General features: G+C 46.9%; 12 protein-coding genes across 14 annotated transcripts; 5 read left to right on the top strand and 7 right to left on the bottom strand.

The window, feature by feature from the left end:
* The first annotated feature begins 349 nt into the window (after positions 1-349).
* LOC108099577 lies at positions 350-1,919 on the top strand. Its single transcript, XM_017203180.2, has 4 exons — positions 350-981; positions 1,044-1,143; positions 1,246-1,465; positions 1,531-1,919. The coding sequence occupies exons 1-4, from the start codon at positions 503-505 to the stop codon at positions 1,791-1,793; spliced, it is 1,062 nt and encodes a 353-aa protein (XP_017058669.1). The 5' UTR covers positions 350-502; the 3' UTR covers positions 1,794-1,919.
* Positions 1,920-1,978: 59 nt separating this feature from the next.
* Positions 1,979-4,854, bottom strand: LOC108099576 (isocitrate dehydrogenase [NAD] subunit beta, mitochondrial). The gene is made up of 6 exons (XM_017203179.2): positions 4,540-4,854; positions 4,336-4,383; positions 4,181-4,273; positions 3,611-3,727; positions 2,976-3,557; positions 1,979-2,834 (listed from the first exon to the last, which is right to left on the bottom strand). The coding sequence occupies exons 1-6, from the start codon at positions 4,579-4,581 to the stop codon at positions 2,604-2,606; spliced, it is 1,113 nt and encodes a 370-aa protein (XP_017058668.1). The 5' UTR covers positions 4,582-4,854; the 3' UTR covers positions 1,979-2,603.
* A 139-nt stretch (positions 4,855-4,993) lies between these two features.
* LOC108099368 (MICOS complex subunit Mic60) lies at positions 4,994-8,868 on the bottom strand. 2 transcript variants are annotated; one of them, XM_017202860.2, is made up of 9 exons: positions 8,513-8,868; positions 8,057-8,253; positions 7,519-7,995; positions 7,182-7,330; positions 6,426-7,121; positions 6,305-6,325; positions 6,026-6,184; positions 5,676-5,964; positions 4,994-5,619 (listed from the first exon to the last, which is right to left on the bottom strand). In XM_017202860.2, the coding sequence occupies exons 1-9, from the start codon at positions 8,555-8,557 to the stop codon at positions 5,442-5,444; spliced, it is 2,211 nt and encodes a 736-aa protein (XP_017058349.1). In that variant the 5' UTR covers positions 8,558-8,868; the 3' UTR covers positions 4,994-5,441. The 2 variants fall into 2 exon arrangements, with proteins under 2 accessions (XP_017058349.1, XP_017058350.1); XM_017202861.2 differs by lacking the exon at positions 6,305-6,325 and having other exon boundaries at positions 8,513-8,866.
* Positions 8,869-9,278: 410 nt separating this feature from the next.
* LOC108099378 (39S ribosomal protein L35, mitochondrial) lies at positions 9,279-10,128 on the top strand. The gene is made up of 2 exons (XM_017202871.1): positions 9,279-9,425; positions 9,488-10,128. Exons 1-2 carry the CDS (start codon positions 9,401-9,403, stop codon positions 9,997-9,999), a joined length of 537 nt encoding a protein of 178 aa, XP_017058360.1. The 5' UTR covers positions 9,279-9,400; the 3' UTR covers positions 10,000-10,128.
* Positions 10,119-11,301, bottom strand: LOC108099374 (fumarylacetoacetate hydrolase domain-containing protein 2). Its single transcript, XM_017202867.2, has 3 exons — positions 10,937-11,301; positions 10,747-10,874; positions 10,119-10,681 (listed from the first exon to the last, which is right to left on the bottom strand). Exons 1-3 carry the CDS (start codon positions 11,199-11,201, stop codon positions 10,193-10,195), a joined length of 882 nt encoding a protein of 293 aa, XP_017058356.1. The 5' UTR covers positions 11,202-11,301; the 3' UTR covers positions 10,119-10,192.
* Positions 11,302-11,458: 157 nt separating this feature from the next.
* Positions 11,459-12,906, bottom strand: LOC108099376 (holocytochrome c-type synthase). Its single transcript, XM_017202869.2, has 3 exons — positions 12,677-12,906; positions 11,961-12,583; positions 11,459-11,875 (listed from the first exon to the last, which is right to left on the bottom strand). Exons 2-3 carry the CDS (start codon positions 12,551-12,553, stop codon positions 11,620-11,622), a joined length of 849 nt encoding a protein of 282 aa, XP_017058358.1. The 5' UTR covers positions 12,554-12,583; positions 12,677-12,906; the 3' UTR covers positions 11,459-11,619.
* A 203-nt stretch (positions 12,907-13,109) lies between these two features.
* Positions 13,110-14,862, top strand: LOC108099373 (NADH dehydrogenase [ubiquinone] 1 alpha subcomplex subunit 10, mitochondrial). Of its 2 annotated transcripts, XM_017202866.2 has the most exons (3): positions 13,110-13,238; positions 13,482-14,610; positions 14,677-14,862. In XM_017202866.2, exons 2-3 carry the CDS (start codon positions 13,483-13,485, stop codon positions 14,770-14,772), a joined length of 1,224 nt encoding a protein of 407 aa, XP_017058355.1. In that variant the 5' UTR covers positions 13,110-13,238; position 13,482; the 3' UTR covers positions 14,773-14,862. The 2 variants fall into 2 exon arrangements, with proteins under 2 accessions (XP_017058355.1, XP_017058354.1); XM_017202865.2 differs by lacking the exon at positions 13,110-13,238 and having other exon boundaries at positions 13,468-14,610.
* Positions 14,863-14,922: 60 nt separating this feature from the next.
* On the bottom strand, positions 14,923-17,303 carry LOC108099372 (transmembrane protein 181). The gene is made up of 7 exons (XM_017202864.2): positions 16,596-17,303; positions 16,280-16,536; positions 16,149-16,229; positions 15,965-16,064; positions 15,626-15,903; positions 15,468-15,570; positions 14,923-15,410 (listed from the first exon to the last, which is right to left on the bottom strand). The coding sequence occupies exons 1-7, from the start codon at positions 17,044-17,046 to the stop codon at positions 15,037-15,039; spliced, it is 1,644 nt and encodes a 547-aa protein (XP_017058353.1). The 5' UTR covers positions 17,047-17,303; the 3' UTR covers positions 14,923-15,036.
* A 147-nt stretch (positions 17,304-17,450) lies between these two features.
* LOC108099370 (pre-mRNA-processing factor 17) lies at positions 17,451-19,381 on the bottom strand. Its single transcript, XM_017202863.2, has 3 exons — positions 18,673-19,381; positions 18,124-18,602; positions 17,451-18,063 (listed from the first exon to the last, which is right to left on the bottom strand). The coding sequence occupies exons 1-3, from the start codon at positions 19,379-19,381 to the stop codon at positions 17,530-17,532; spliced, it is 1,722 nt and encodes a 573-aa protein (XP_017058352.1). The 3' UTR covers positions 17,451-17,529.
* On the bottom strand, positions 19,382-19,486 carry LOC108099379. Its single transcript, XM_017202872.2, has one exon. The coding sequence runs from the start codon at positions 19,484-19,486 to the stop codon at positions 19,382-19,384; it is 105 nt and encodes a 34-aa protein (XP_017058361.1).
* A 141-nt stretch (positions 19,487-19,627) lies between these two features.
* Positions 19,628-20,609, top strand: LOC108099377 (fas-associated death domain protein). Its single transcript, XM_017202870.2, has one exon. The coding sequence runs from the start codon at positions 19,731-19,733 to the stop codon at positions 20,436-20,438; it is 708 nt and encodes a 235-aa protein (XP_017058359.1). The 5' UTR covers positions 19,628-19,730; the 3' UTR covers positions 20,439-20,609.
* A 321-nt stretch (positions 20,610-20,930) lies between these two features.
* Positions 20,931-23,617, top strand: LOC108099369 (probable ATP-dependent RNA helicase pitchoune). The gene is made up of 5 exons (XM_017202862.1): positions 20,931-21,218; positions 21,280-21,495; positions 21,720-22,400; positions 22,462-23,087; positions 23,184-23,617. The coding sequence occupies exons 1-5, from the start codon at positions 21,038-21,040 to the stop codon at positions 23,508-23,510; spliced, it is 2,031 nt and encodes a 676-aa protein (XP_017058351.1). The 5' UTR covers positions 20,931-21,037; the 3' UTR covers positions 23,511-23,617.
* The last annotated feature ends 1,719 nt before the right edge of the window (positions 23,618-25,336 follow it).

Raw genomic sequence — 25,336 nt, 5'->3', positions numbered from 1 at the left:
TTGCTTAAGGAAAAGATAAGATTTGTGTATATGTGAACAGAATGAACAAAAATAGCAGGTATACAATAACTGGCAGAAACCAAACTAAAGAAATGAACAACTTGCAGGAGAGACAGAGGAAATACAAACCCCAAACAAAACTATTAACTTGTAATGATGTGAACTTGGAGCATACTCTCAGTATTTTTATGAATACTGTCAATAAAACATTAATAAAAGAATAAATAGTTGTTTGCTTTAAAATCAGCCAAACGAGGGTAGATCCCTCGAGGGGTAAGTATAGTTATTGAAAATTATTTATCCATGCATTTTCTATCCCGAAGCAATTTCCATTTGTTGTCAAATGAAAAAAAAAACTTCAGTTTAAAAAATTCTCCACATGAAGTTTAGGTTCGGATTGTTCAGATAATCGTCAATGTTTTACTAAAAAAAAAACGTAAAAAAAATAATAGAAGAATTAAATTGGTTGTGCAGACAATTCCAAAATTCGGAAACCTCTAGAATGACCATCCAAAGATTGAAGTGCGACCTCAGCCCAGAGGTCACAACATGTTTGCAGTTAAAGGACAGTGTTCGTCCGGATTGCTGTCCCATCCGGGATCCAATTCCCTACGATGCCGAGTGTTTTGTGCGGGATATTGGCAAGGACCTGAACAAATTGTACAGGCGCCATGATCGAATGTTTGTGAAACGCAGACGCCTGATGGAGATGGCGGTTCCCAACCGCCGCTACTGCCGCTTCGTGCCCAAGTGCGCCTGCCCGTTTCGCAAATGCATCGAGATGGTTCGCCCCTGCGATGCCCAAAGCTACACGCGCACCGAACAGTTGGCCCTGCCCACGGTTCGCCGACTGCTCCAACGGCGGAGGACGGCCATCAATACCGGTGACAAGATCGGCGAGTCCATCCTGAACAGGTGGCTCCGCTACAGCTACTTGTCTCTCTACAGTCGCCTAGCGAATATCCAGCCTTTGCGTAAACCGTAAGTTTATCCACTATCTATCCCTATAATATATTATAAAATTCATCGTATCGATTATTCAGAAAGAAAAAGAAGAAGAAGACGGAGAAGCAGTTGGCTAAGCATGAAAAATACATTGAGAATCTGGCGAAACCGAAGAAAGCGCCTAAACCTCCAAAACCGGTGAGTTAAATAGTAGTTAACTTACCTAAAATTAAAGAGCTTTGAATTTGGCCTTTCAATAATAATATTAGATATTAATGAGCAAAATTTGTTACCATATAGTCGCGAGCGGCTGGGGAGATCGACCAAGCACGCCTCCAAAAGTTGGCGAGTCCAAAGGCCTTTTTGGAGGAGCTCAAGCCCAAGTGGGAGCTGACACAACAAATGAAGGACTACAAAGCGTCCAAGCGGCTCAAGGATATATCACAGCCCGTTACGCGGGACAATGTGCACATCAACGAGAATCCCGAGAAGGTTTCGCCGAATGCCCTTCGTTACAAGCGTGAGTATCTGCATATCTGAAATTCCATAAATAGATATGTTTACCGACTTTTACTGCTTCCCTAGCGAGCGCCCGCATCAAGGAGATGTCCGAGCCGCTCACGTCTCGCGATGCCAACCAGGGACTGGCGGACGTCAAGGAGAATCCATTCGGGATCGCTCCCAATGCGCTCAAGTACAAAGCGAGCACTCGCATCAAGGAGCTGGCGGAGCCGAAGGAGTTCGAGAATACGCACATCCGGGAGAATCCTTTCGCGATTTCGCCGGCGGCCCTCAAGGCCAAGGCCTCGCCACGCCTCATCGAGTTGGCCAAGCCCAAGGGCGGATAGGTCCATCCGGACGAGGCCGGAGCCTGTCCAAAATCTGTGCCATCACATTTGGTGTTCTGATATTTGCATTTTGGCTATGTTTGGTATCAAGTTTTCCATTAAATTTGTTTTCGGTTTTCTTAGAAATGTGAGCTTGTGAATGATTTTGTTGGCAGCTTCCAGAGACAAAAATGTTTCTCAAAGTATTTCAGGTTTTATCTTTTTTATTTATTACTTAAAATTTAGACAGCTCAAACTGACAATGGCTTTTAAATAATAATTAATTTAGATTTGAGTTTATTGTTATCATTCTCACAGCTCCAGTGGAGTGGGTCCACTCAAAAGCCGTCCGCTATCAGTTTAATTGGTTTAGCAATATCATTTGTTTTCGGTTTTTTTTTGTTTTGCTTTTCAACAAGGTAAACATAAAGAATAAATCGGCCGCAAGATCGGATCTTTGCAAAATCAATAAAGAGGAAAAATAATACGTAAATAATTACAACATAATCAAGGATCAATGTGTTACTGCCAATTGGTAAAATTAAAGAATTCGCGGGTTTTTGGATTCGGGGCGGGTCTTGGGGCGTTTCAATTGGACTAAACTTAAATATTCGCCGGAAATAATACTCAAATGAATGCACTAAAGACATCGGGATAAATAAAAATTGGACGTAAAGAGAAACTAATAACTTTTAAGGGAGTTTTTTAAACAATTCAAATTTAGCTGTGGCAACAACAGAAACTGTCTAGTGTCGATTTAATAAGCGCCAACGGCATTGCCCATAATAGAGAAAACTTGCTGATCGCGCCGGCGATGACAATGGTGCCCATCTAGGACATGTTCAGGATAATGGCCCGGGTGAAGTCCTGCGTGGTCGATTGTCCTCCCAGATCCTTGGTGCGCACCTTGCCATCATTCAACACCTTGTTGATGGCGTTCTGAATGATCTCGCCGTAGGTAGGCAGGTTGATGTGGCGCAGCAGCTTTACGCCGCAAAGCAGCATAGCAGTTGGGTTGGCCACGTTCTTACCCACAGCCTCGGCGAATGTGTGACGTGCACCCTGCAATCAGGAATCGGAATTAGAGATAAGCGTGCGAAGAGGGGAAACTTCAGTCGAGGGTCCCGTAAATCAGTGTTTATAGCAGATTAGGCTGGCGATTAAGCTACCAGTTCCCCGGGCTGCCCCGAAATATTTTCTTACCGGCTCAAAGACCACGGCCTCCGAGGAGTAGGAGGCACCGGCGACGACACCAGCGCCGCCCACAAGACCACTGGCCAGATTGTCGACGATAGCGCCGTAGAGATTGGGCGTGACCATCACGTCGAACTGGTTGGGGTTGGAGACCATCTGCATGGTCGTGTTGTCCACGATCATCTTCTCGAACTGGATGCGCGGATAGAGCCGGGAGACCTCCTCGCAGGAGCGGAGGAAGAGGCCGTCGCCCAGCTTCATGATGTTGGCCTTGTGCACGGCGGTGACCTTCTTGCGCTGGTTCTTCGTGGCGTAGTCGAAGGCAAACTTGGCGATGCGCATGGACTTCTTGGCGGTGATAATCTTCAGACACTCCACAATTCCGGGCACCGACTCGTGCTCCAGAGCCGAGTACTCGCCCTCGGTCTGCTCACGGATGATGACAGTATCAATGTTGGTGTGGCGGGTCTTCACGCCGGGCAAACTCCGGACATGCACCACGTTGGCGTACAGGTCCAAGTCGTTGCGGAGCTTCATGTTGAGGGTCTGCAGATCACCCACATTGCTGTAGTCGGGTGTGGCCAAAACACCCTAGAGGAGATCTGTTAACATTTGCCAGACTGCTTGTTGTAAGACAAACTTACCTTTATGCACACTTTGTTCTTCTGAATGGAGGCCACCACATCCTCCAGTTTGGCACTTAGCACAGGGTTGATTTCGGATAGGAAGTAGCACTCGAAGTCCACGGGAACACTGGCTGCCTAAAAGACAAGATAAGATTAATATCATATTTACTTAGGCGCCAATTTATGTTGACCGATTTTGTATAACAAAAACATCAATTTTGATTTCAAATTTGTTTTAAAAATTACTTGTTACAGATGATAAAATCTTAAATCAAAATAATTTATATGGAATTTCCTTGCAGATATTCAACGTTTTTAAGTAGCCACTTACTGCATATCTTTACGGTGTAGATAAGTTGAGGCGTTCTGATTTTTGTTATAAAATTACTCGTGACCGGGAAAATTAAAATGTTATCAAAATTGATTCTGCCATTTGAATAATGGATGTCTGAAGATCTTAACTATTTTTTAACTTTCTAGTCTTGTAATTGCCACGTGTAATTAATAACAAACTTTTCAAGTAATTAACAAATCTATCAAGGCTCTAGTCCTCTTATGCGCCAATAAGTGATTTTGAGGAATAGCTACCTTAAAGACTTCCTGTAGGGAGTAGACCAGCTCAGGACCCACACCGTCGCCGGGCACCAGTGTGCAGGTGGTCCTGTTGGCTCCGTAGCTATCCTGCAATGCGAATAAGATTTTGATTACCTTTTGGTTCCTCCACAATGCCACATTTTACTCACCGGAGCGCGAACAGACGACGTGGTGTGCAGACTACGTGCTGCCGCAGCCTAAAAATATAGAATTTAGATGGAATTACTTACTGGGCTTGCTAGGATTATAACCTCAAAAAAGAAAAAAGAACTGGGGCCCAGTGCAGAATAATTCGCACAGCGCGTCGCGGGCAAGTGTTTATGTAAGAGCCTCCGGACTCGAGAAGCATTTACCTGCATGAAGGTGCGACCAACGGTTCTTGCCAGCATCGACATTTTGCTGATCGGTTTGCTAGATGTTCCGGCTGTTACCCAAAAACCAAACGTAAATCCTGTGGGCACGGGAAATTTGATTGCGATGTGATTTTTGCTCCGGTGCCAAAACCGAAAATTTCAATAGGACCAAATCGACCACGCAAACCAGCTGATTCCTCAGGGCTACCAGGGCTGGCAATAGCCTCCCACGAAACGGCAGCGACCTGTGTTGGATAACGTCCGATTATCAGAATTTTGGCGGGCAAAACTTTATTACGAAATATATCGTTATTGGGAAAACGAAATCTGTGAAAAAGACATTATAAAAAGTGCTTAACATTGGTTGCTATGTTCAAAAATTGTATTGTGGAAATACACCTTTCGAATTTTGTAATATTATATTTGGAATTTTATTTATAAAACTCGTTAAAAATTTTTGTTTTCGTATGATTTTATTTAGATTTTTCTTTCGATAAATAAAACAATTATGTTTGTATTTTTGCCTTTACTAATCACAATGCTCTCCAGGAAAACTAAAAAAGATTGCCAATTTCAGAATATCCAGCCACTAGTATTGCTTCATAGTTTTCGAATAATGGTACAATAAACGGGGAATTTAATTCATCTTAACGATGTCCCCAAAACATAATTTGTTTGAATATAATAATGACGTTCATCTATATATAATTTGTATAATTGAAGCTAAACAAAATTTTACAAATATATATAAGTATTTTTTAAACTGTGATCTCTCATTGGACAAATTACATATTGCGGTTTATCTATTGCGCTTAGTGGCTTTCGTTCCGTCTTCTCTTGGAGTAATGACAAATAATAAGTGCTTCTTTGTATTTGTGGAGGAAGGAAATGTGGGACGTAGTCTACAAATACAACAGGCCGCTGGCAGCTGCATGGGCCATCAGGGTGTTGGCCGCCTGCTGCGTCTCCAGCATGAGGCGGGCCTCCTTGATCCACTCGCCGGCAATTTGGCGGGATGCACCCTGGAGCAGGTTCATGTACCTTAGCGCCTGCAGGAAGTCGCTGCGATCCACATGGTATCTGAAAGAAGGCAACAATTCATATTTTCGGTTTCTACACATTTTAAACTTTCTTACCTGGCCCTGTTTAGGATATCGTAGGTGTCCAGTTTGCTATAGTCGAAGGGTTTGTTGTCGAGTTCGTCCTTTGAAATGGGATTATCGGGTCGCAGGATGAACAGCGACTGCAGATAGGACAGGAAATAGATGGGCAGACTGGCTCCATCCTCTGGCACCAAAGCCAGTCGTCGCGCCACGCGCTCCACATTCAGGAATCGCTCGCGCAGCGCATCCTCGGGATAGACACCGCGCTCCTGAGCCTCTCGAGGCACGCTTTCCAGCACAGCTGCCACCAGATCGTCGCCCTCTGTTAGGATAATGATATTGGCATTGATTTTGATTTTTCCTAAAAACCTATTTCTACTTACTGGCCACCTTGGCAATGGCATTAATCTCGTTCTTCAGTGGACGCAGCTTCTCCTTGTAGTGCACGCCAGGAGTGGCAGTGCGCACGGAGGCCCACAGAGCTTGGCAGGCGGCCCACAAGGCCTGCGCCTGATTGGCAGTACGCTCTGCATCCGCACGCTCTACAAAAATATAACCAATTAGTGTTGGGAGAACAATTCTAAATGCAACTATTCTTTTATACTCGATCGACTATTTCTAAAAAGAACTAAATGAATTTACTTATGACTTGATGAAAGTACCTTGAAACTCATCCTCAATCTCTAAAGTAGCAGCATGTTTTAGAGATGTATAAAAAGATTATATTTCTAGCCGTGCTACACTACTTAAGCTTAAAAAGTAATGTAGGAAATATATACTCACCAGCTAGAGCCGCGTCCATGCCGCGGAGCTTGCCCAGCATGGTGGCTAACTGCAGCTTATAGTTTGCCTTCTCGGTGGCCAGCTTGTCCTCCAACTCGCGCCTAAAGCTGCGCGTGAGATCGGTCTCCCGCTGGGCCACGATGTCCTTGATGTGATCGGCGTGGGCCTCCGCCTGCTTTTTGAGCTGTAAGCGCAACTGCTTGTCGGACTCGGCGTGAATGTTGAAGATCTTCTTCTGGTTCTCCACGGCCAGCTTACGCCTTTCAGCCTCCAAATGGTATTCCAGCTGAGCGCGCAGAGCCTCCGAATCCTGGTCCCCGCGAACCGAGTCAATAGCTCGCTTCAGGCGCAGTTCACCGTCGGTTTGCAGGCGCTGCAGCTCCTTCTGGTACGCCAGAACGTGGGTGTAGGCGTGCAAGATGAACAGGTCGAGGTCCTCCTTCGACAGATTGAGGTTCTTATCCGCCAGGCTGAGGCCGGGGAAAATAGACTCGATCTCGTCGATGAAGTAGTTACGCGCCTTCTCTACATTGCGCCAGTACTTGTCCGACACGCTGGCAGTGTCCTTGTGTCGGTAGAGCTCGTCCTTGACGTTGCTTATGTGGTCCACCAACTTCTTGATCTTGTCGCGCACCGCCTCCACTGACTTCGCGTTTTGTGCAGTCGCCGCAGCACTCAAGGCGATCTCGCAGGCAACTGAAATATATTATGAAAGTAAGCTCTGATAAAAACATACTCAAGAGTTGCTGTTCTTACTAATCTTCTCCTGGGCTTCGCGCGCAGCGTGCTCCGCTGTGGCTACCGCCGAGTCCCGGGCACTTGCACGGTTCTTCAGTGTGGTCCAAAGAGAGTTCTCTCCGTTCTCCACCGCCTTGTCCACCACCTTACGCACATCATCGTTGAAGCTTAAAAGAAATGCACAACATAAATGAATATTTGAAAATAGCCCTAAAGATGACATGTTTGTTCTATAATTAACATACATGTATTAACCATTTGCAATGTATGACGAAACTGTCTTTAAATACAAAAATGTTTTTGCCAAGAATATTGAAAGCAAGATTGTTTAAAATTTGTTTTTTTATTCACTTACCCCTTCAACACGTTGATGGCCTTGTTGTACTCCTTGACGGCCAACTGGGCGGCCAACTCGATGGCTTTCTCCAGCTCGACGACCTCGCGGGGCAGCGGGTCCTCTTTGGGCTTAGCAACGGGAGTAGGCGCTACAACTGGCTTCGCGGTGTTCGCTACTGGCTTTGTTTCCGTTTTACTGGCTTCGGTGGATTTCTTGGGTTTCTTTTCTTCCGCAGGGGTGGCCTTTACCGGCTCCACTTTGGACTTCTTGGCCTTGTCATCGCCGCTGCCGCCGCCAAATAATCCTGTTACTTTAGAGGTAACCGAGTCCACGGTGGTGGTTACCGTCTCAAAGCCAGACTTCACCTTATCGATCTGGTCGTTGACGTTCTTGGTGATGCCCTTGAATGGCGGCTCCTCCTGCAGCGCCACTTTGATGACGGAGCCGGCGCCGGGCACATTCTTTTCCACCAGTTTGCGGAAGTCGTCGTCGTACCTGCAGGGAAATTAGAGAATTACAGAATGCGGAATGATAACAATTCTGGATCATTGTTTACTTGGCGTAGGTGATGACTCCGCCGACGGCTGCCAACGGGGAGACGAAGAGGACCACTTTGCCGAAGCCAGCTTCGCGCATATGCGGTGGCGGCGGCAGACCCTGGTATCCTTGATGTCCCTGCTGCCGCCTTCCCTGCTCCCGGTTCCCATTTCCGCCGAACTGTCTGCTGTTTGTGGTCGTCTGTTGCAGCGTACGCTGTAGAAATCAAAGGAAAATTATGAGAGCAACTATTAATAGGATTTGGATAACCCGCCGACACCCCCGCGTTCCTGGACAACTAAAATTTTTGAGCTTTACACCCGATTCCTGGGCTTTGGAGATGACATAACCAGCGCCTCTTGTTGTATTTTCGCCAACCGCTTGTTTGTGGGTGCGCGGGGGTGTTGGGGCAACGTGACGATCGATTTTCACGTTATCAAACAGCTCGCCAATAATTCAACCCAGGAAAACAAACCTGCAGGGCGCACTTGCACTGATCTCGCACCGCTAGCCGATACATGGTGTTGATTTGCTCTGATCCTGCTGCTCCTCCTTCGGCTCCCGTGAATTTTTCAGGTCCCGGCGGCGTGAATTAAATTTTGCCCAATTCGTTCGAAGCTGGCTCGACTGCGTCAGCGCTGGTGGGTGAATGGCTGGCCAGTGCTGCTGCTTCCTCTTCCATCCCACACACTCACACGAAAACGTATCCAGTGCACAGTGTCCTGCTCGTCCTTTTCGCTTTGCTTGGTCCTTCGGTGGATGTACTGAAATTTAATCATACAATTTTGGATTATTTTTTGACGGCAAAAGTGTTGGCAACATATACGCTTTTATGCGATAGGTCAGTCTGAAAACATTTGATTTAGAAATGTTGCGTGACGAATTTTTGATTCGTCGCAATATTTATAACAATATTCAAAATTTGAAAACATTAATCAAAATAGAATAAAATATGTATATAAATGTTTTATAGCGAATACTAGATTAAATTTTTGATAATAAAACTTTCAAATATCAAAATAAAATAAATAGTAAACAAGATGATAAATGGAAAATGGTTTTTACACAGTCATTAGAAGAACCGTGGGCATAAACAAGATAATATACAGAAAATGTTTACACAGTCATTAGAAGAACCGTGGGCATAAACAAGATAATATACAGAAAATGTTTATTATAATAGTCATTATTTTTTTAGGCGATATAAAAAATTGTTAATCAAAAACCATGTGCACAACAATTCGCCTTTCTTTGTGTGAATGGCGGACAGCTGACTGTTACGCGATTTGTTAAGAAGAAGAGCAATTACGATTTTGTATAGAAATAAGTTTTATTTTGAGTTTTTGCTTTGAAAGTCTGTGAAATGCTAAGATCTTTTGTGACAAGCGGTAAGTGAACGTCTGTTGCCTCATAAAAAGTTGGGGCTTTTCAAACTTTTTGTAATTTACAGCGCTGCGCAGCGTTTGCCGCCAGTCGCCGGCTGCGCCATCAGTGATTCCTTTGGTGCATCAGACACAACGTGCCAATTTGATGACTTTAACCCGCCCCAGCCTTCTGCCTGCTCCTTCGCTTTTGTCCTCTGCTCCTGTTCAGTTCCTACAACTGCCCGGTGGTTTGTCAGTCACAGGATCTCCAGCAAACACGCGCACCGTGACCAAGTTCTCGCTGATCAAAGGAAAACGGAAGACCGTCAAAGCAGTACTAAAGCGATTTAAGCGTTTGGATTGGGGCGCCTGGATACGCACGCATTCTGGTCGTCAGAAGAAGCTCTTTAAGAAATCAGGAGCCCTGCGTCGCCGACTCAAGCAGCACGTCTTCACCAATGCAACGCAGAGCTGGTTGCTGGACAAGATGGTCACCAGCTTCTGGCGCCGGCCAAAGCACTATATCAACGATCCCTATAAGCCGTATCACAGCCGCAACGAATACTATGCCACACAGTCTAAGACTTTTAAAGTCTAATCTTTGTTAATTAAATAATAATAATTGAACGCTTACAAAATTGTAGGGATGGTTTCTGAATATTTGGCTTGCAACAGACATTAACGCCCATATCCAAGTACCATTAAAACTCGTATCTCTTTGATTAAATGCATTGTTTCATATACAACAAATAACTATACAAACGTACAACACATAACAAGAACAGACGGGTCTAGGGAGCCACAACTTTGTTGGTCAGCTTTCCCAGTCCCACAATCTCTGTCTGGATGACATCTCCGGGCTTAAGGAACTCTGGAGGATTACGGTGCATACCCACGCCTTTGGGCGTGCCGGTGACAATGATGTCGCCCGGCAACAGGGTGATGGTCTGCGACAGCCGGTTGATCACATCATCGATCTTGAAAATAAGGTTGCCGGTATTGCCGTTCTGTTTCTCCACGCCGTTGATCCAGGTCTTCAGATTCAAGTTGTAGACATCCGGCACCAGGCTCTTGTGCACCACAGCCGGTCCCAGTGGGAGGAAAGTGTCCATTGACTTTCCGATAAGGAACTGACCTCCATTGCGTTCCTTCTGCCAGTCGCGGGCAGAAATATCCTGGGCCACCGTGTACCCAAAGACATAGTCCATTGCCTGGGATTTGGGCACCTGGCGGGCGACCTTGCCAATGACACAAACAAGTTCCACTTCCCAATCGATTTTCTGCGGAAAGTTTTTGATGGGTAATCTCGACAAGGCTATCTCATGTTATCTCATATTCTACATACGTCGCTTGCAGAGTGGGCGATGACATTATCTTGGGGACCCACCAGGGCATTGTTGAACTTGCTGAAGAACATGGGTTCCTTGGGAGCCGGTTTGTTCTGCTCATCGCAGTGGTCTTGATAATTCAAACCTACAAGGAGGGTAATAAAAAAAAAATCATTTTGAAGGTCAATGTCCACACAACTCACATACCAATGCAAATGATCTTGCCGGGATCAGTTAGAGGTGGCAGCAATGTGACGTCATCGTTCAACTCGACTTTCGGTTGCTTTTCAGCCTTCTTTGCCAGCTCCTCCAAATTGGGGTTCTGGGCAATTAGGGTCTTCAGATCACTGGGCACTCCCTCCAAACCGGCGAATTCCACAAGGGATTTTTGATCCTCGGACAACAGACCCAGGCGCTTGGCCAAATCACCCTTACGCAGGTATTGAACGAACCTCATTCTGGCAGCTAACATTTATGACTGATTCAAGTGGATCGGAGCGATCGGTGCTATCCAATTAACTCTCCAGCGGCCAAAACACGATTCTCACGTAATGGGCCAGCAACAAAACCTAAAAGTAACAATCGCGTTTTTCAACACTGACAGTTGATTAACCCAAAGGCGCCAACAGGAGTTATTATCCGTTACCTACTAATTAAACATGTTTAACATATATTCCTTAAATGGTTTTTCATACTCCATAACTGTTGAATAGAAACCACTTTTTCGTGTTGGTGTTCAGAAGTCAGAATTAAAAGTGTATTTAAGGACAGAGCCGTTTTCGTGACTCCCTCTGCAACGTATTGAACGCATTCAACTACAACTCCAGTCGCATTCGATAACTTAAGCCGATTTTGTACAGATATACCAATCATATATTGAAGTGTTCCACTTAGTCGCTACCGGCAGTCACTTTGCCTTCGTCGCGACTGCCAAATTTCTCGGATAACTCGTATTTCCAGCGCATGTAGGCCACTCGCATCCGGTCCCAAACATTGTCCACCGAGTCCATGGCAGGACGAACGTCCAGCAGAGCGAAGCGGTAGTCCTTGTCAACTAAACCACCGTCGTAATAGTCAATCACATAGCGCACATCCTTGCCGCAACGATCGACGATCCAGTCGTGCCTATCAAAGGGTAGCTCGTAACTGAAAACAAGTTTAAATGGTCAAAAGAACGTCGAAGATAGAATATTTCATCAGATTCTTGAAAAAACAAGCACGAACCACTCACCCAAGCCAGCTGCGGAAACGAGCGCGCGGACTAAAGTCCTTGGCTTTGCCGCCGAAGCTCTTGAGGCGCGGATTACCGCACTCCTTGGCGTGCAGCGCCTCCCACTTGAGCACCTCCTGCCAGGCCTGTTCGTTGTTGGCGTTGTGGATGCGTATAATGTCGCCCATGTCCTTTTGCGAAACGTCCTCGGTCTTCCAGCGCCATCCCTTGCGCAGCATGGCGTTCCAGAACATTTGTTGGCTGGGGTACTGCCAGAACTGGACGCTGCCATCCTCGGTGACCTTGGGAATGGTCGAGGTCTGGCGGTCTGTGGGCAGTGGGAAGGGCTGGTCCGCTGCCGGCTGTTGGTTGGCCGGTGGCATCATGTTCAGCGGATTTACGTCGCTGTTGTCGTGTTGCACTGGACACTCGGATGCCGCCTGCATCTTGGGGTGTGGTGGGACGGCAGATGCGGACTTCGCATCTCCGTGTTTCTGGTGCATTGGACATTCTGGCGGTGGAGAACCGGCTGCCCCGCTCATGTATTTGGCATGGTCCACCGGCACACTCTTGGTGGCCTCCATTTGCACTCGGGTGATCGCTGTATTGCCCATTTTGGCTGCGGGATAGCTCAATAACAAAATCTGTGTCACGAGGAAAATCCTATTAGTTCTCAGTTGCGTAACTCCAAGGGGATGAATACCGTCTAAATACACGGTTCCATCGCAAGTGCTTACCTGATCAGCTTGTTCACAAGTCCTGGTGCTTGTGTATCTGTTTCTGGAGCCAGTTGCTTTAAATTTTGATTGATATTTTCGTTAGTTTAGTTCATCGTTAGAACCTTGGAGCCCAAATGCACAAAAATGTGGTGAGGGTTGCCAGATCTCTGAAAAGTGTACCATATGTTTTGCCAAAGTGTAAATATGGAAAAGTTTACAACAAATTAAAATCTCACGGCGGCAGCAGTTAAAAGTGTTATTGCTAGCTTAGAATAAACGAAAAGCATTTTTTAACATTGAGTTAAAAAGGTAAGGATTACCTGGGAACTCAGATAATGAGTGTTGTCGAGTTGTTGTCAAGTTTGAAATTTAAAAAAAAAAATGGAAAAACAAATTTAAGCGTAAAATGTTTGATGGGTTTGCAAAGGAATGGAAAACATTGTCAATCATTTTTTATTTTTATATAGGCCGTTTGAGTATTTCCAAAACCCTTTGACAACCCAGCTCGAGGCGTTTTCCAACACCGACCACAGAGGCCAACATTGTTTTTGGGTAGACTTCCCGATTTGTAGCTTAAAAAGTGAGTTTATTACCTCCCGATCGAACATTTACAATTTTGTCATTGGTAAAGCAAAAATCGCACGTTTGCCGGTCAGCAGAAAATTTCCAAAACCTACTTCATCACTTTAAATCCAAAATATACTGCACAACCTGCGTAGCTCCTGTGATGTAACCAACTGCGAGAGGGCCAAATCTATTTGTTATTATTATGGATTGACCACGGTAATCTAATATTTATAGAGATTCTTGTTTCTCTTCCCAGAATGACTGCCGTGTTCCGCGTTGGCCTGGTGCGGCTTGTCAGCCGCGCCACACAAGCGCCCACTCTTCTCCAGGCGCAGACGAACGCCCTGCCCGCCGCTTTCCAGCAGCGATGCAGCATCTCCGGCAAGACCATGCGAGGTGGCCCCCGGGTGCCCAAGGAAGCCCCCTACCCGTACAAGACGAAGAAGTATACCGTGTTCAACTCATTTTTCGACAAGACTTCCAAGCGTTTCGACGAGAACTCCAAAGTGATCTGCGTTGAGGGACCCATCGCAGCCGGCAAGACTAAGTTCGCCAAGGAGCTGGCCGAGGAGTTGGATATGCAGTACTATCCTGCCGTGAATCTGGATCTGATCTACATCAATAGCTACGGCTATGACATGCGCAAGTTAGATCCCGAGCTGCCTCCCAGTTGCCGCAGCTACGATGTGTGCAACTTCTGCATGGATCCTAGCCACGACTTGGCCGCTCAGTTCCAGATCCGCATGTACATGCTGCGCTACTCGCAGTACATCGATGCCCTGCAGCACATCTTGAGCACAGGTCAGGGAGTTGTCCTCGAGCGCAGTCCCTACTCGGACTTCGTTTTCATGGAGGCCATGTTCCGTCAGGGATATCTGTCTCGCGGCGCCCGTTCCGTCTATAACGATCTGCGCCAGAACACCATCGGTGAGCTGCTGAAGCCGCATTTGGTAATTTACTTGGACCTGCCAGTTGAGGCCGTGAAGAAGCAGATCCAGGCCCGCAACGTGGACTACGAGGTGCAATCGAAGGTGTTCAGCAACGCTTACTTGAGCGATGTGGAGCAGTTGTACAAGCAACAGTTCCTCAAGGACATCTCCACCCACGCCGAGCTGCTCATCTACGACTGGACTGCCGGTGGTGAGACCGAGGTTGTGGTCGAGGACATCGAGCGCATCGACTTCGACCAGTACGAGGCGGACCCGCATAACAAGAAGATGATAGACTGGCGCTTCCCGCTGGAGACCGAGTGGTGCGAGGCCCGCATCAAATACTGCAACGAGAAGCCCGATCTGATGAACTACTTCAATGTGCCGCGCTTCGACGTTCCCGAGCTGCTGCGCAGCGCCGATGACAGCAAAGCCTGGCGCGATGTCTGGTTCAATGTAAGTGGAGCTAATCCCTTCTTCCTGTTCGATTCGCTTCACGCTTATTTTGCTTTTTGCCTACAGGCTCCCGGCATGAAGTATCGTCCTGGATACAATGCGGAAATGGGTGACGGCGGCCTTCTCACCAAAACGAAATTGGGCGTCAACGAGGCCATCTAGAGGGTTTTTGCTATGCTTTTGAATTGAAATCATCTGGCGAAATGTGTTAATTATCTAATAAACAATCTAGTAAAATAACGATAAAAGCAACCTCTAAAGATAAAGAACTCTATATTTCTAAAATAGTTTCAAATACTCAAACATCAAGGATTAATTCCGGAAATTCGTTTAATTTATGCATTATGTTAGAGAATATTTTGTACACTTATTTAGCACTATAACCCTCGCTTGCGCTTTGGAACATTTTGGAATCCAGACGTCCGATCAATCGCTGTCGTAGTCATTCTTTCCAGCTCCGCCGCCCACAGCGGTGAGAGGGCGACGCGATTCCTCATCGGAGCCGTAGACGACGTCCTCGTCGGAATCGTCGATCATGGAAATGGCTGGATTATCCTTCGTAACGGCCAGTTCCGCTTGGGCAAAGCGTCCATCCGGCGAATACACATACGCCATGGTGTACAGGTAAAAGTTAAGCAGCCCGTAGAAACACATGAACTGCGCCGAGCTGCGATAGGTGGTGTTTAATGAGGCCACAAAGTTGTCCTCCAGGATTCCAAAGCCAAAGCGACAGGTGGTCACCGTGATCGAAATGGAAAGGACGAACAGCATGAGCAGCGTGAGAAACTTCAAGCGCATATCTGCGGAGGGGATCGTTAAGGGTTTTATGTTGCCCGTAATATAGGTTCATATCTTACCAAAATAGGGCATCGACCTAAGTTCGGTATATGCTCGCAACAGCAGTAACACCAAATAAAGCACATACATGCAGCAGGCAATATAGAAGAACATCTTGAAGCCCTGAAATTGGATTTGGTTACAAAAATTGTAATAGCTCTCACAGTTTGGTACCCACATTGTAGTTTTTCGTGTCCACAAAGTGACTGTATGTGGGGTCCCTCAGCTCGTTGCACTTCTCCCAGGTGGCAAGGACAATGGCACAAAGCCAGATAGGCAAAACGACGATTACCTTGACCAGGTAGAAGCGGACGAAGCTGCGCTCATTTTGTCTTAGCCCATGGTAAATACACAGCCAGAACATGAGCAGTGCACAAAGGAAAGTGGCCTGGAGAATGGCGTCTAGCATTCCCGGCATCCAGGAGTTCATGAGGAATATCATCGGGAAGAATGGATCTGTGAATAGGAGTTTCTTGTACACTCTAAGAATATTATCTCGGTTTAGGATTGGACTCACTATCATAAAGCAGAAGTAGGGGCAGCAAAACCGACAGCCATCGCTGCTCAATGGACCAATCATAGATAGGATATTTTCGCAAGGTGTGGGCATACCAGCACTGAAAATTAAAAAATGTTACAATGGTTTGAATAATACTGATCAATAATGATCATACAAACTTAAAATGTTCCGAAATACTTACTATAACAATAAAAGTAAAGAGCAGAAAGATGCATCTGAACCAGATCTCAATCTGCGTGAATTCCGGATTGTAAGTCTTGAACTGAAGTAAAAAATTAGTAACCAACATTGGTGGAATGCGGAGCAACTCACGTAGAATGTAATGCTCCGTATATTGTACTTCTGATGGAAGGATTCCAATCCGTAAAAGCGCACAGTGATAATATAGTGGGCGTAGTCAAGGAATCCCAGATGCATCACCGTGAACTCCTCGCAGTCATTTCGAACGCAAACCAAGTGCCTTGTTCGGTTATGGGAAACTCCGGATCCGAGGACATTCTGCGGTTTGTGCTGCTCATTGATTCCATCGATGGAGACGCTTACTTGGAAACTCTTGTCGTAGCGTTCGTCTGAAAAAAATCAAAAATTATGTATTACATTATAAGTAAAACGATATCTGTTGACCCACCATCATTGTTATCCGTCACCAACTTGGCGATGAGCCACAATTGCTGCGAGTAGGTGGTGGTTAGAGGGGACTTCATGGCAAAGGGTCCTGTGGCCAGGACTGCTGGGCTGTTGGCCAGCGAGGTGTTGGCCAGGATCTGCTGGGCGGTCAGCGTGGAGGTGCTGGTGATGGGCGGTCCCGTCAGCCCGATGACGATGCCCAGGCCGAAGCAGGTAAAGAAGCCGAGGAAGACCATGACGAACTCGCGCTTGTGCATCGAGTAGAGGCGCATGTGGACGGACCGCTCGCAGCGGTCGTGGTGGTAGGCGGGCGAGATGTACCTGCTGAAGTCGCTGAACAGGTCGCTGAACTGCGAGAGGGACGACTTGAGGCGCAGCAGCAGGCCGCCGGACGGCAGCTGGTAGGCGTAGCCCAGGCCAGAGGCGTCCGCATCCGAGTGGGGCTTGGCCATGGCCGCTGGCAGGATTCTCGGGTGTCTGGCTGATGCTCCGGTTGCGCCTTCCGTTCGTCCTTTACTTCATCTCCTTTTCGCAGTAAAAATCTCTGTTTGTATCCCTTTTCCTGATTTTTAACAGGCCTTTTGCTGTCCGCTTAACGTTTGTGCGCCTTTCGTCGAAAATATCGATTTTGGCCAACAGTCGCATATGTTTTGGCTTGCTTGTGGGGGTGGCTGGGCGACTGGGTGGTGGGCGGACCATCCGTCGAGTTGTTTGCGTTTTCACACGCACTGCGCAGGCGTCCTCTTATCACGACCCAAGGTAAATAAAGGCTACATCTCAAAAAAGGGGGCTTGTCACTGTGGATTAATAGCTTACCTTACTAGCATCTCCCCAAAGGCAGTAAAACACTTCGATCTGAACATAATAGGTATGCAATATTATCAGTTAATTTACAAATCGGTTTATCTTACATCTACGATATTTTGTGCTGAGCTTTAGTCCCAGTACTTAATCTGGCCATCCCAGCCGGCGGTGACCACCTTGCTGGCCTCGTGCGGATGCCACAGTGCGCTGATGCAGACGCCGTCGTGCGCCTGCCACTTCTTGTACATCTTCGTCGTCTTCCAGTCCCAAATGTAGCACTTTCCGTCACCGTCGCCCGACACCAAGTAGCTCATGTCCGGCGAGAAGTCCAGTTGGCAGGCGTAGCCAGAAACCATGTGCCCGGTGAAGGTCTTCTTGCGGTTCATCTTGAAGCGGTTAAGGGCGGAGAAGATGACGATCTTGTTGTCCAGCGATTGGCAGGCCATCCACTTGCCATTCGGCGCCAAAGTGACGGCCGGCATGGAATGCATGGTCGGATCGGCAATGTATTTCATGTCCACAGGAATGTCCCACTCCCAGATTCGCATCGATTTGTCGTCCGAGGTGGTCACGAATCTCCGATTGTCGTCCACAAAGGTGATAGTGCTAACAGAGCCCAAGTGCCGGTCGTACTCCTGCACAATATCTCCGCTGCGAGTGTCCCACTGTGGAATGAAAAATATTTTGATTAGCATTTAATGGCTGCACCTTATAGGGTTACTTACGCAAATGATTTTCTTGTCGGATGTACCGGCAACGAACAAATGTTGCTTGCTATTATCTGGATGGAACTTCACGCAGAATGGCATTTTGCGCGTGGTGAAACGGGAGACCACATCCCCCGTTTCCGCGTCCCACAGCTTTATGTAGCGATCGTACGAGGCGGACAAGAAGTTGGTGCCCCTGTTGTTCCACGCAATGTCCTTGATGGCCTGGCGATGCCCGGAAAAGGTGCGAATGCAACGCCGCTCGCCATAAACCTCCCACAGCTTGACACGGCAGTCCATGGACCCGGAGAGCAGGAGATGAGCGGTCTTGGGGAACCAGCGGATGGAGGAAATGCCCTTGTTGTGGCCCGTCCAGGTGTGTATGTGCGCCTTGGGCAGGAAGCACTTGGGTGGCGGCGCATTGGAGCGCAGATTCACGCCCAGATCGTGCGGAGCATGCAGGTACGAACGGCCCTGGTAGTCGTAGGCATCCTTGACTGGAAAGGGAGAGAAAAAGCGGGATTAAAGATAAATATTCGATGGCTAACTGAATTTTCGCATACTCACTGTGCAGTGTGGATTTCTCCTCGAGCGGCTTGTCCTCGGGAATTCGTCCGCGCTTATGCCGCTTGGATAGCAACTCGTCCAGCTCGGCGCGCTCCTGTTCGTTAGGCTTGGCCACCGTCACCTCGTTCTCGAATTTGCCCCAGGGTCCCAGGAATCCCTCGATGTCCTCCGGATGGTCGTTCTTTTCCTGTTTGCGCTGCTTCTTGGCCTTCGGAGCCTCGAACACCGTTTTGCCGTTGTCGTCGTAAGCGGACTGCAGGTCACCAACATACGACTTTCCATCGGCCTGCTCGTCCACACTGGGATCCAAAGCATAGCCGTAGGTGTGGAAAGTGCGTCGCTGGTTTTCAAACTCAAAAGCATTGATGTGAGCCTTCTCCACGTAGCCGGCGAGTGTGTTCCTGGGCGCCCGCTGCTGCATGGTGAGCTCAGGGTGCTCCGGACCCTTTACCGGCGCATACATTTCCTCATAGCGCGGATTGTAGGTGACCTCCTTGAGCGTGGGATCCAGAGTTCGTGGCACGGCCGAGGCTCCAAGGGGCACCACCGCTGGGGCAGCGCAGATGGCGATTGTCGTCGAGAGCGAGTGCGTCTTGTCCACGGGTTGAAGATGAGCGGGAACGGGCTGAGAATCGGGTTTGGAGGCGGCGGCATCCTCGTGGTCGGATTCACCCTCCGAGGAGCTGGCGTAAGTCTGCAGGCCCAGCATTTAAAGGCTGCGCACAAACTCCGTATACTTGTTCACAAAATGCTGGAGGTAGATCACGACGAAAAGGTAGACGAGGAAAACAAATACGTTTATAGAGATCTCCATATATTGTAGGCTTTGTGTAGAGCTGGAACAAACATCGATAACTATCGATAAATGTTTATAGGAATGCCACTCTCTGCTGTCGGTGGTCGTCATTGTCAACAAATCTGTTGATCGATATCGGACTGATAAGACATTGTTTGGCCATACGGTCATACTGCAACAGAAACTGATATCTTTAGCTTGGCAACTTTGGATCGACGTAAAAACCGTCGCTTGCAACCGGAACCTAGATAAACTTATCACGATGACGGGCGGCAACCACTGGAGCTACGACATCCTTAAACAAATAGCTATCGAAGAATGCACGGCTGACATAGAGGAGCTGAAGGCCTTGTTCGTCGGTGAGATTGGCTCGCGGCGACGATTGGATTGCATTCGTTCCATCGAGGATCTGATTGACTGTCTAGAAAGAGCCGACGAACTGGCCGAAGATAATGTGGAGCCACTTCGGCGAATTTCCGGCAATCAACCGAAAGTAGTCGAGGCCCTAGACAGCTATAAACCGCCCGAAAACTTCCGGGAAAACACTGTTAATTTGTATCAGGAGCTTCGGCTGGCCGAGGAACTGCGGCAGCAACTCCGAATTGGCCCGAGTTCACCAGCTCATCCTTCTGTTGCTGTTGTGCAACCCACTCCTGCTGTCCAGAATTATGTCACTCCGGTAGCCTTTACGGATCGCAAGCGAACGGCTGTCTTTAACAAGATATCTCAGGAATTAGGACGCTACTGGCGACGGTTGGGCCGTTCGGCGGGCATTGGCGAAGGCACGATGGATAGCATCGAGGAGCGGCATCCACACGACCTCAAGTCACAGATTCTTAGACTACTGCAGCTCATCGAGGAGGACGATTGCCACGATCCCAAACACTTTCTTGTTCGGCTTTGTCGCGCTTTGGGCGACTGTGGTCGCAACGATCTGCGCAAGAATGTGGAGCAGATAATGTCACATTAGAGTTAACCCTAAATAATTCAACCTTATGAGGACTAAGATCAGATGGTATATATAAATGTTTGCATTTTTGTTATGTTTGGAGAAGAAATTGTGATTCGCTTTCCTTTTTTGATAATTCAGTGCCTTAAATGTGATTTTTTTTATGATGAATAAAAAAAACCAGAAACAAGATTTGGTTTCTCAATTGATTTCAAGGCTAAAACCCTTTAAAAAGGTGATTCTTCTTAAGCAAGCAAAACTCCTTATCTAATGATATGAGAATGTGATTCCCCTCGTCATTTTATTTTGGTGATAACAAGCCAAATAATAATAAAACTGAGGGCAGGTTTGTAAGTTTGGAAGAAGTAACATTTATTTTAAAAATGAATTATTCATATTAAATTGTTAAATATATATGAATTTAAAATATTTAATTGTTTTCAAATTCCTTTTTTTTTGGAAACGATATCCCCGCAACTATCGATAAACACAGCTGTGCGAATATCGTTTGCTTCGGGGTGAATGGCAAATTCAGGCTGCAACACGTGCGCGCTGTATTATATTCTGAAATTCTGTTTTTAACCAGTAAAGTATATTAAGAAGGCAATTTTTACTGCATTATGTCGATTCGGGAGAAGCTGCTGATGAAGAAGATTGTAAAGCGGGAGAAGAAGAAGAAGGAGCTCTCGCAGAAAAAGGGTAAAAACAAGCCACAAGTCCAAGAGCCACAAAAACAAAATGGGAATAAGCCCAGTAAGAACCAGCCGAAGCCAAGCAAAAAGCTTGTGGAAAAGGAAGAGGGTATAAATTGGATCCTATCTTAAGTCAGCCACGAATATAATGTTTACTTTGCAATCATCAGACGATGATTTAGAGGAGGATTTCCAAGAGGCGCCGCTGCCAAAGAAGAAACAACAGAAAAAGCCGCCAAAGAAGCAACAAATTCAGGTGGCCAACTCGGATTCAGATTCTGATGAAGCTGAGGAGGAAGAAGAAGACGAGGATGTGGACGACGAAGTAGAAGATGAGGAGGATGAGGATGTAGCGAGCGGCAGTGAAGACGATGAACAGCAAGAAGGTCAGTAATAAATAAAAAACGACAGAATTGCAAAGATTTAGAATATTGGTTTAAATGATTAATAAAATGATGATGATTTAAAGGCGAATTTGAGCAGCTTTTGACCAGTGAGTTAATTCTGGCAAGGGCAGGCATGAAATGCATTTTAAAATCCACTGAAAGAAACAAAATAATGTTAAGCACAAGGAAGGTAAACCCCAAATAATAAAGTATACTTATTGCAGATGAAGATGAGCCCGTGCCCGCCAAGAAGTCCAAGCTGTTGCCCAACAAATCCAAGCCACAGAACGGCAAACCAACGAAAGACGATGAGCCATTTACTGTGGAATCCTCTCTAGCTGCCTTGGATTACCGGGACTCGGATGATCGGAGCTTTGCCTCATTGAAAGGAGCCGTTTCCGAGGCCACATTGCGAGCCGTCAAAGAAATGGGCTTCACTGAAATGACGGAGATCCAGGCAAAATCCCTTACACCCCTGCTAAAAGGTCGCGACCTTGTGGGTGCTGCCCAGACGGGTTCCGGCAAAACCTTAGCCTTCCTTATTCCCGCCGTCGAGCTGATAAACAAACTGCGTTTTATGCCACGCAATGGTACCGGTGTGATCATCATCTCTCCGACGAGAGAGCTGTCCATGCAGACATTCGGAGTACTCAAGGAGCTGATGGCGCACCACCACCACACCTACGGCTTGGTAATGGGCGGTTCCAATCGCCAGGTGGAAAGCGAGAAGCTGGGCAAGGGCATCAACATTCTGGTGGCCACACCGGGTCGTCTTCTGGATCATCTGCAAAACTCTCCCGATTTTCTGTACAAGAACTTGCAGTGCCTGATTATTGATGAAGTGGATCGGATACTGGAGATTGGTTTCGAGGAGGAATTGAAGCAGATTATCAATCTTCTGCCAAGTGAGTAAAGATGAGCTCAAAACATAAAAGATACTTATTTTATAACCTTGTATTTCCTTAGAACGCCGCCAGACAATGCTGTTTTCGGCAACGCAAACGGCTCGCATCGAAGCCCTGTCCAAGTTGGCACTGAAGTCGGAACCCATCTATGTGGGCGTGCACGATAACCAGGACACTGCGACCGTCGATGGACTCGAACAGGGATACATCGTTTGCCCCTCAGAAAAACGGCTGCTTGTCCTCTTCACTTTCCTCAAGAAGAATCGCAAGAAGAAGGTTATGGTGTTCTTTTCGTCTTGCATGTCTGTCAAGTACCACCACGAACTCTTCAACTACATTGACCTGCCGGTGACCTCCATCCATGGCAAGCAGAAGCAGACGAAACGAACGACCACCTTCTTCCAGTTCTGCAACGCCGAGTCGGGAATTCTGCTGTGCACTGATGTGGCGGCTCGTGGACTGGACATTCCGCAGGTGGACTGGATCGTGCAGTACGATCCCCCAGATGATCCCCGCGAGTATATTCACAGGGTGGGCCGAACGGCCAGAGGATCGGGCACCTCGGGTCACGCTTTGCTTTTAATGCGACCTGAGGAGCTGGGCTTCCTGCGCTACCTTAAGGCCGCCAAGGTGCCGCTCAACGAGTTCGAGTTCTCCTGGCAAAAGATTGCCGATATTCAACTGCAGGTGGGTGCTTTACCCCATATTACCATATTACCCCAATTCTTTGAGCCAAATGGGTTTTATACTTATCGTTTACAAACCTTTCTCTGTCCGTTGCAGTTGGAGAAGCTGATCGCCAAGAACTACTTCCTCAACCAGTCGGCCAAGGAGGCGTTCAAGTCATACGTGCGTGCCTACGATTCGCACCAGCTGAAGCAGATCTTCAACGTGAACACCTTGGACCTGCAGGCGGTTGCGAAGAGCTTTGGATTCCTAGTGCCGCCCGTGGTCGACCTGAAAGTGGGCGCGGCTAAGCGAGAGCGACCCGAGAAGCGGGTGGGCGGTGGCGGATTCGGATTCTACAAGCAGATGAACGAGGGATCGGCCTCCAAGCAGCGACACTTCAAGCAGGTCAACCGAGACCAGGCCAAGAAGTTTATGCGTTAGTTGTAGATCTAGGCAGAGATACCATTGCGATTGTAAATCTGCTTCTTTATTTCAGTGTGTATACATATAGGCAAAAGATATAAAAGTAAATGTTTCCATTTCACGAATTCACGTAACCATTTGGCCGGGCATCATCATCCACTCGCATCCCACTCGATCTCTCGATGCGGATGTGGCTTCTCCTTATTTGTGGCTTGTTTGTTTCAAATGTTTATTGTTGTCGCCGTCGAGACGAGTTGAGTCGCCTCCCCAAATTTGGGCGATCGCGCTTTTTATTTCGTGTTTCGCCCGCTAAATTGTGCCAGTTTATGGCCCACGCTCGCTCGGTTCCTCTAAAACTGTGGCGACGCGCTGTGTTGGCCCAACTAATCGATAATCGGGTGCTTAATCAATTGCTGACTGCCGGCGCCCACTGCACATGCATTTGCCAATTGAAACAGCATTGGACTGTGATCAATTGTCCAATAAAACTCGTTCCTCCCGCCCCCTTTTTTCAGATTCCATCACCTACTTAACCGAAAAATGGTTATGATATTACAAGTCTCCTAAATATTTTCATTTAAGCTTACCTTAGATTAAAAATTCAGTTTCCTTTAACTGGATTATAGATCTATCAATTGATAACGCATAATTTGCTTTATAGATTGATAGTTAGAAATTAACGCAACTTTTTTAAAGTTAAAGTTCTGTTTCTAATTTCGTTTATAACAAATTTGAAAATTACTTAACTGCAGATTGAACTTTTTTCGGTTTATAGACGTTCGACTGTAAGTGCGCAGCTCCTGGCAGCCATGGAAATGTATCAGCAAATTAGATGTTGTTCGGGGCGTGGGCATGACGAATGCTGAAGACCACAACGCCATACGCCCACACACGCCCCTCCGCTGCCCCGCCCACTCATCTCGGCATTAACACTTGTTTCTAAAAGCCAAGCTAACGACTTTTCTGTGAATGAAAAAGCCAGCGTTGTTGAGTTTACTCATTCATGCGCACTTTGCGGATCGTGGTTCGCTTAGTTTTGCTTAGTCTGCGGCTTGTTGGCTCCAATCAGCTGGTCGGGCACAATATGCAAAGTGGAAACTTTATGAATGGACTCGGAAAACGGAAGGCGGGGGACAGGTTTGGGTCCACCTGTGGGACGCGGCGTGCGACACAGAAAACGCATTCGCACAGGCGACCAAAGTGTCGTTAGAAACATAAACAAATGGTGACCCGCAACAAAATTTGATAGAGCCCAAAACTTGGCAACAATTAATGCTAAACCATTGTGATTACATTCCTGAAATCACTTAGTTTAACTTGCCATTTCGGTGAGGCTCGATTTTTTGACCAATCAGATATTTCTTAGTTTTCCATGAACAGTCCGTCACCGAAAACTTAACTTCCAGAGCTCATAAGAAAACTTATTTAAATTTACTCCAAAATTTACATTTCTCTTTTAATATTATTATTTTTTTGGTCCATTTACATCTTCATACATGTTGAATTTTATTTAGTTTTCGCTTTCTCTGAGGATTAAAAGTTCCACCGCTTACTCGACCAATTGGGGTCAAAAGTGTATATGTTTAGACCTTTTTGGTGGCTGTTCGACCTGCATATGTAGGTGTGCGGGCTTATCTGACAGATACACCGCATCTGTGTGGGTGTTGCAGCTCGGGTTCTTTGTGGGCCTCAAAAACTGAAATGCTCAAAAGCTGGAAAACCGGAGGCGCCCACACGGCCGCGTGTCATGCGTAATGGAAACAACTGGAAACTGGTTAATGGACGCCTGCCTGGCTTTTGGCCAACATATTGCTAATTACCCACTCTCACACCGCAGACTTCTG

Source organism: Drosophila ficusphila, unplaced genomic scaffold (assembly GCF_018152265.1).
Source record: "Drosophila ficusphila isolate 14025-0441.05 unplaced genomic scaffold, ASM1815226v1 contig_791, whole genome shotgun sequence".
Classification (NCBI taxonomy): Eukaryota; Metazoa; Arthropoda; class Insecta; order Diptera; family Drosophilidae; genus Drosophila; species Drosophila ficusphila.
The sequence above is the reverse complement of the archived record's forward strand: the minus strand, read 5'-3'. Positions and strand labels throughout refer to the sequence as shown.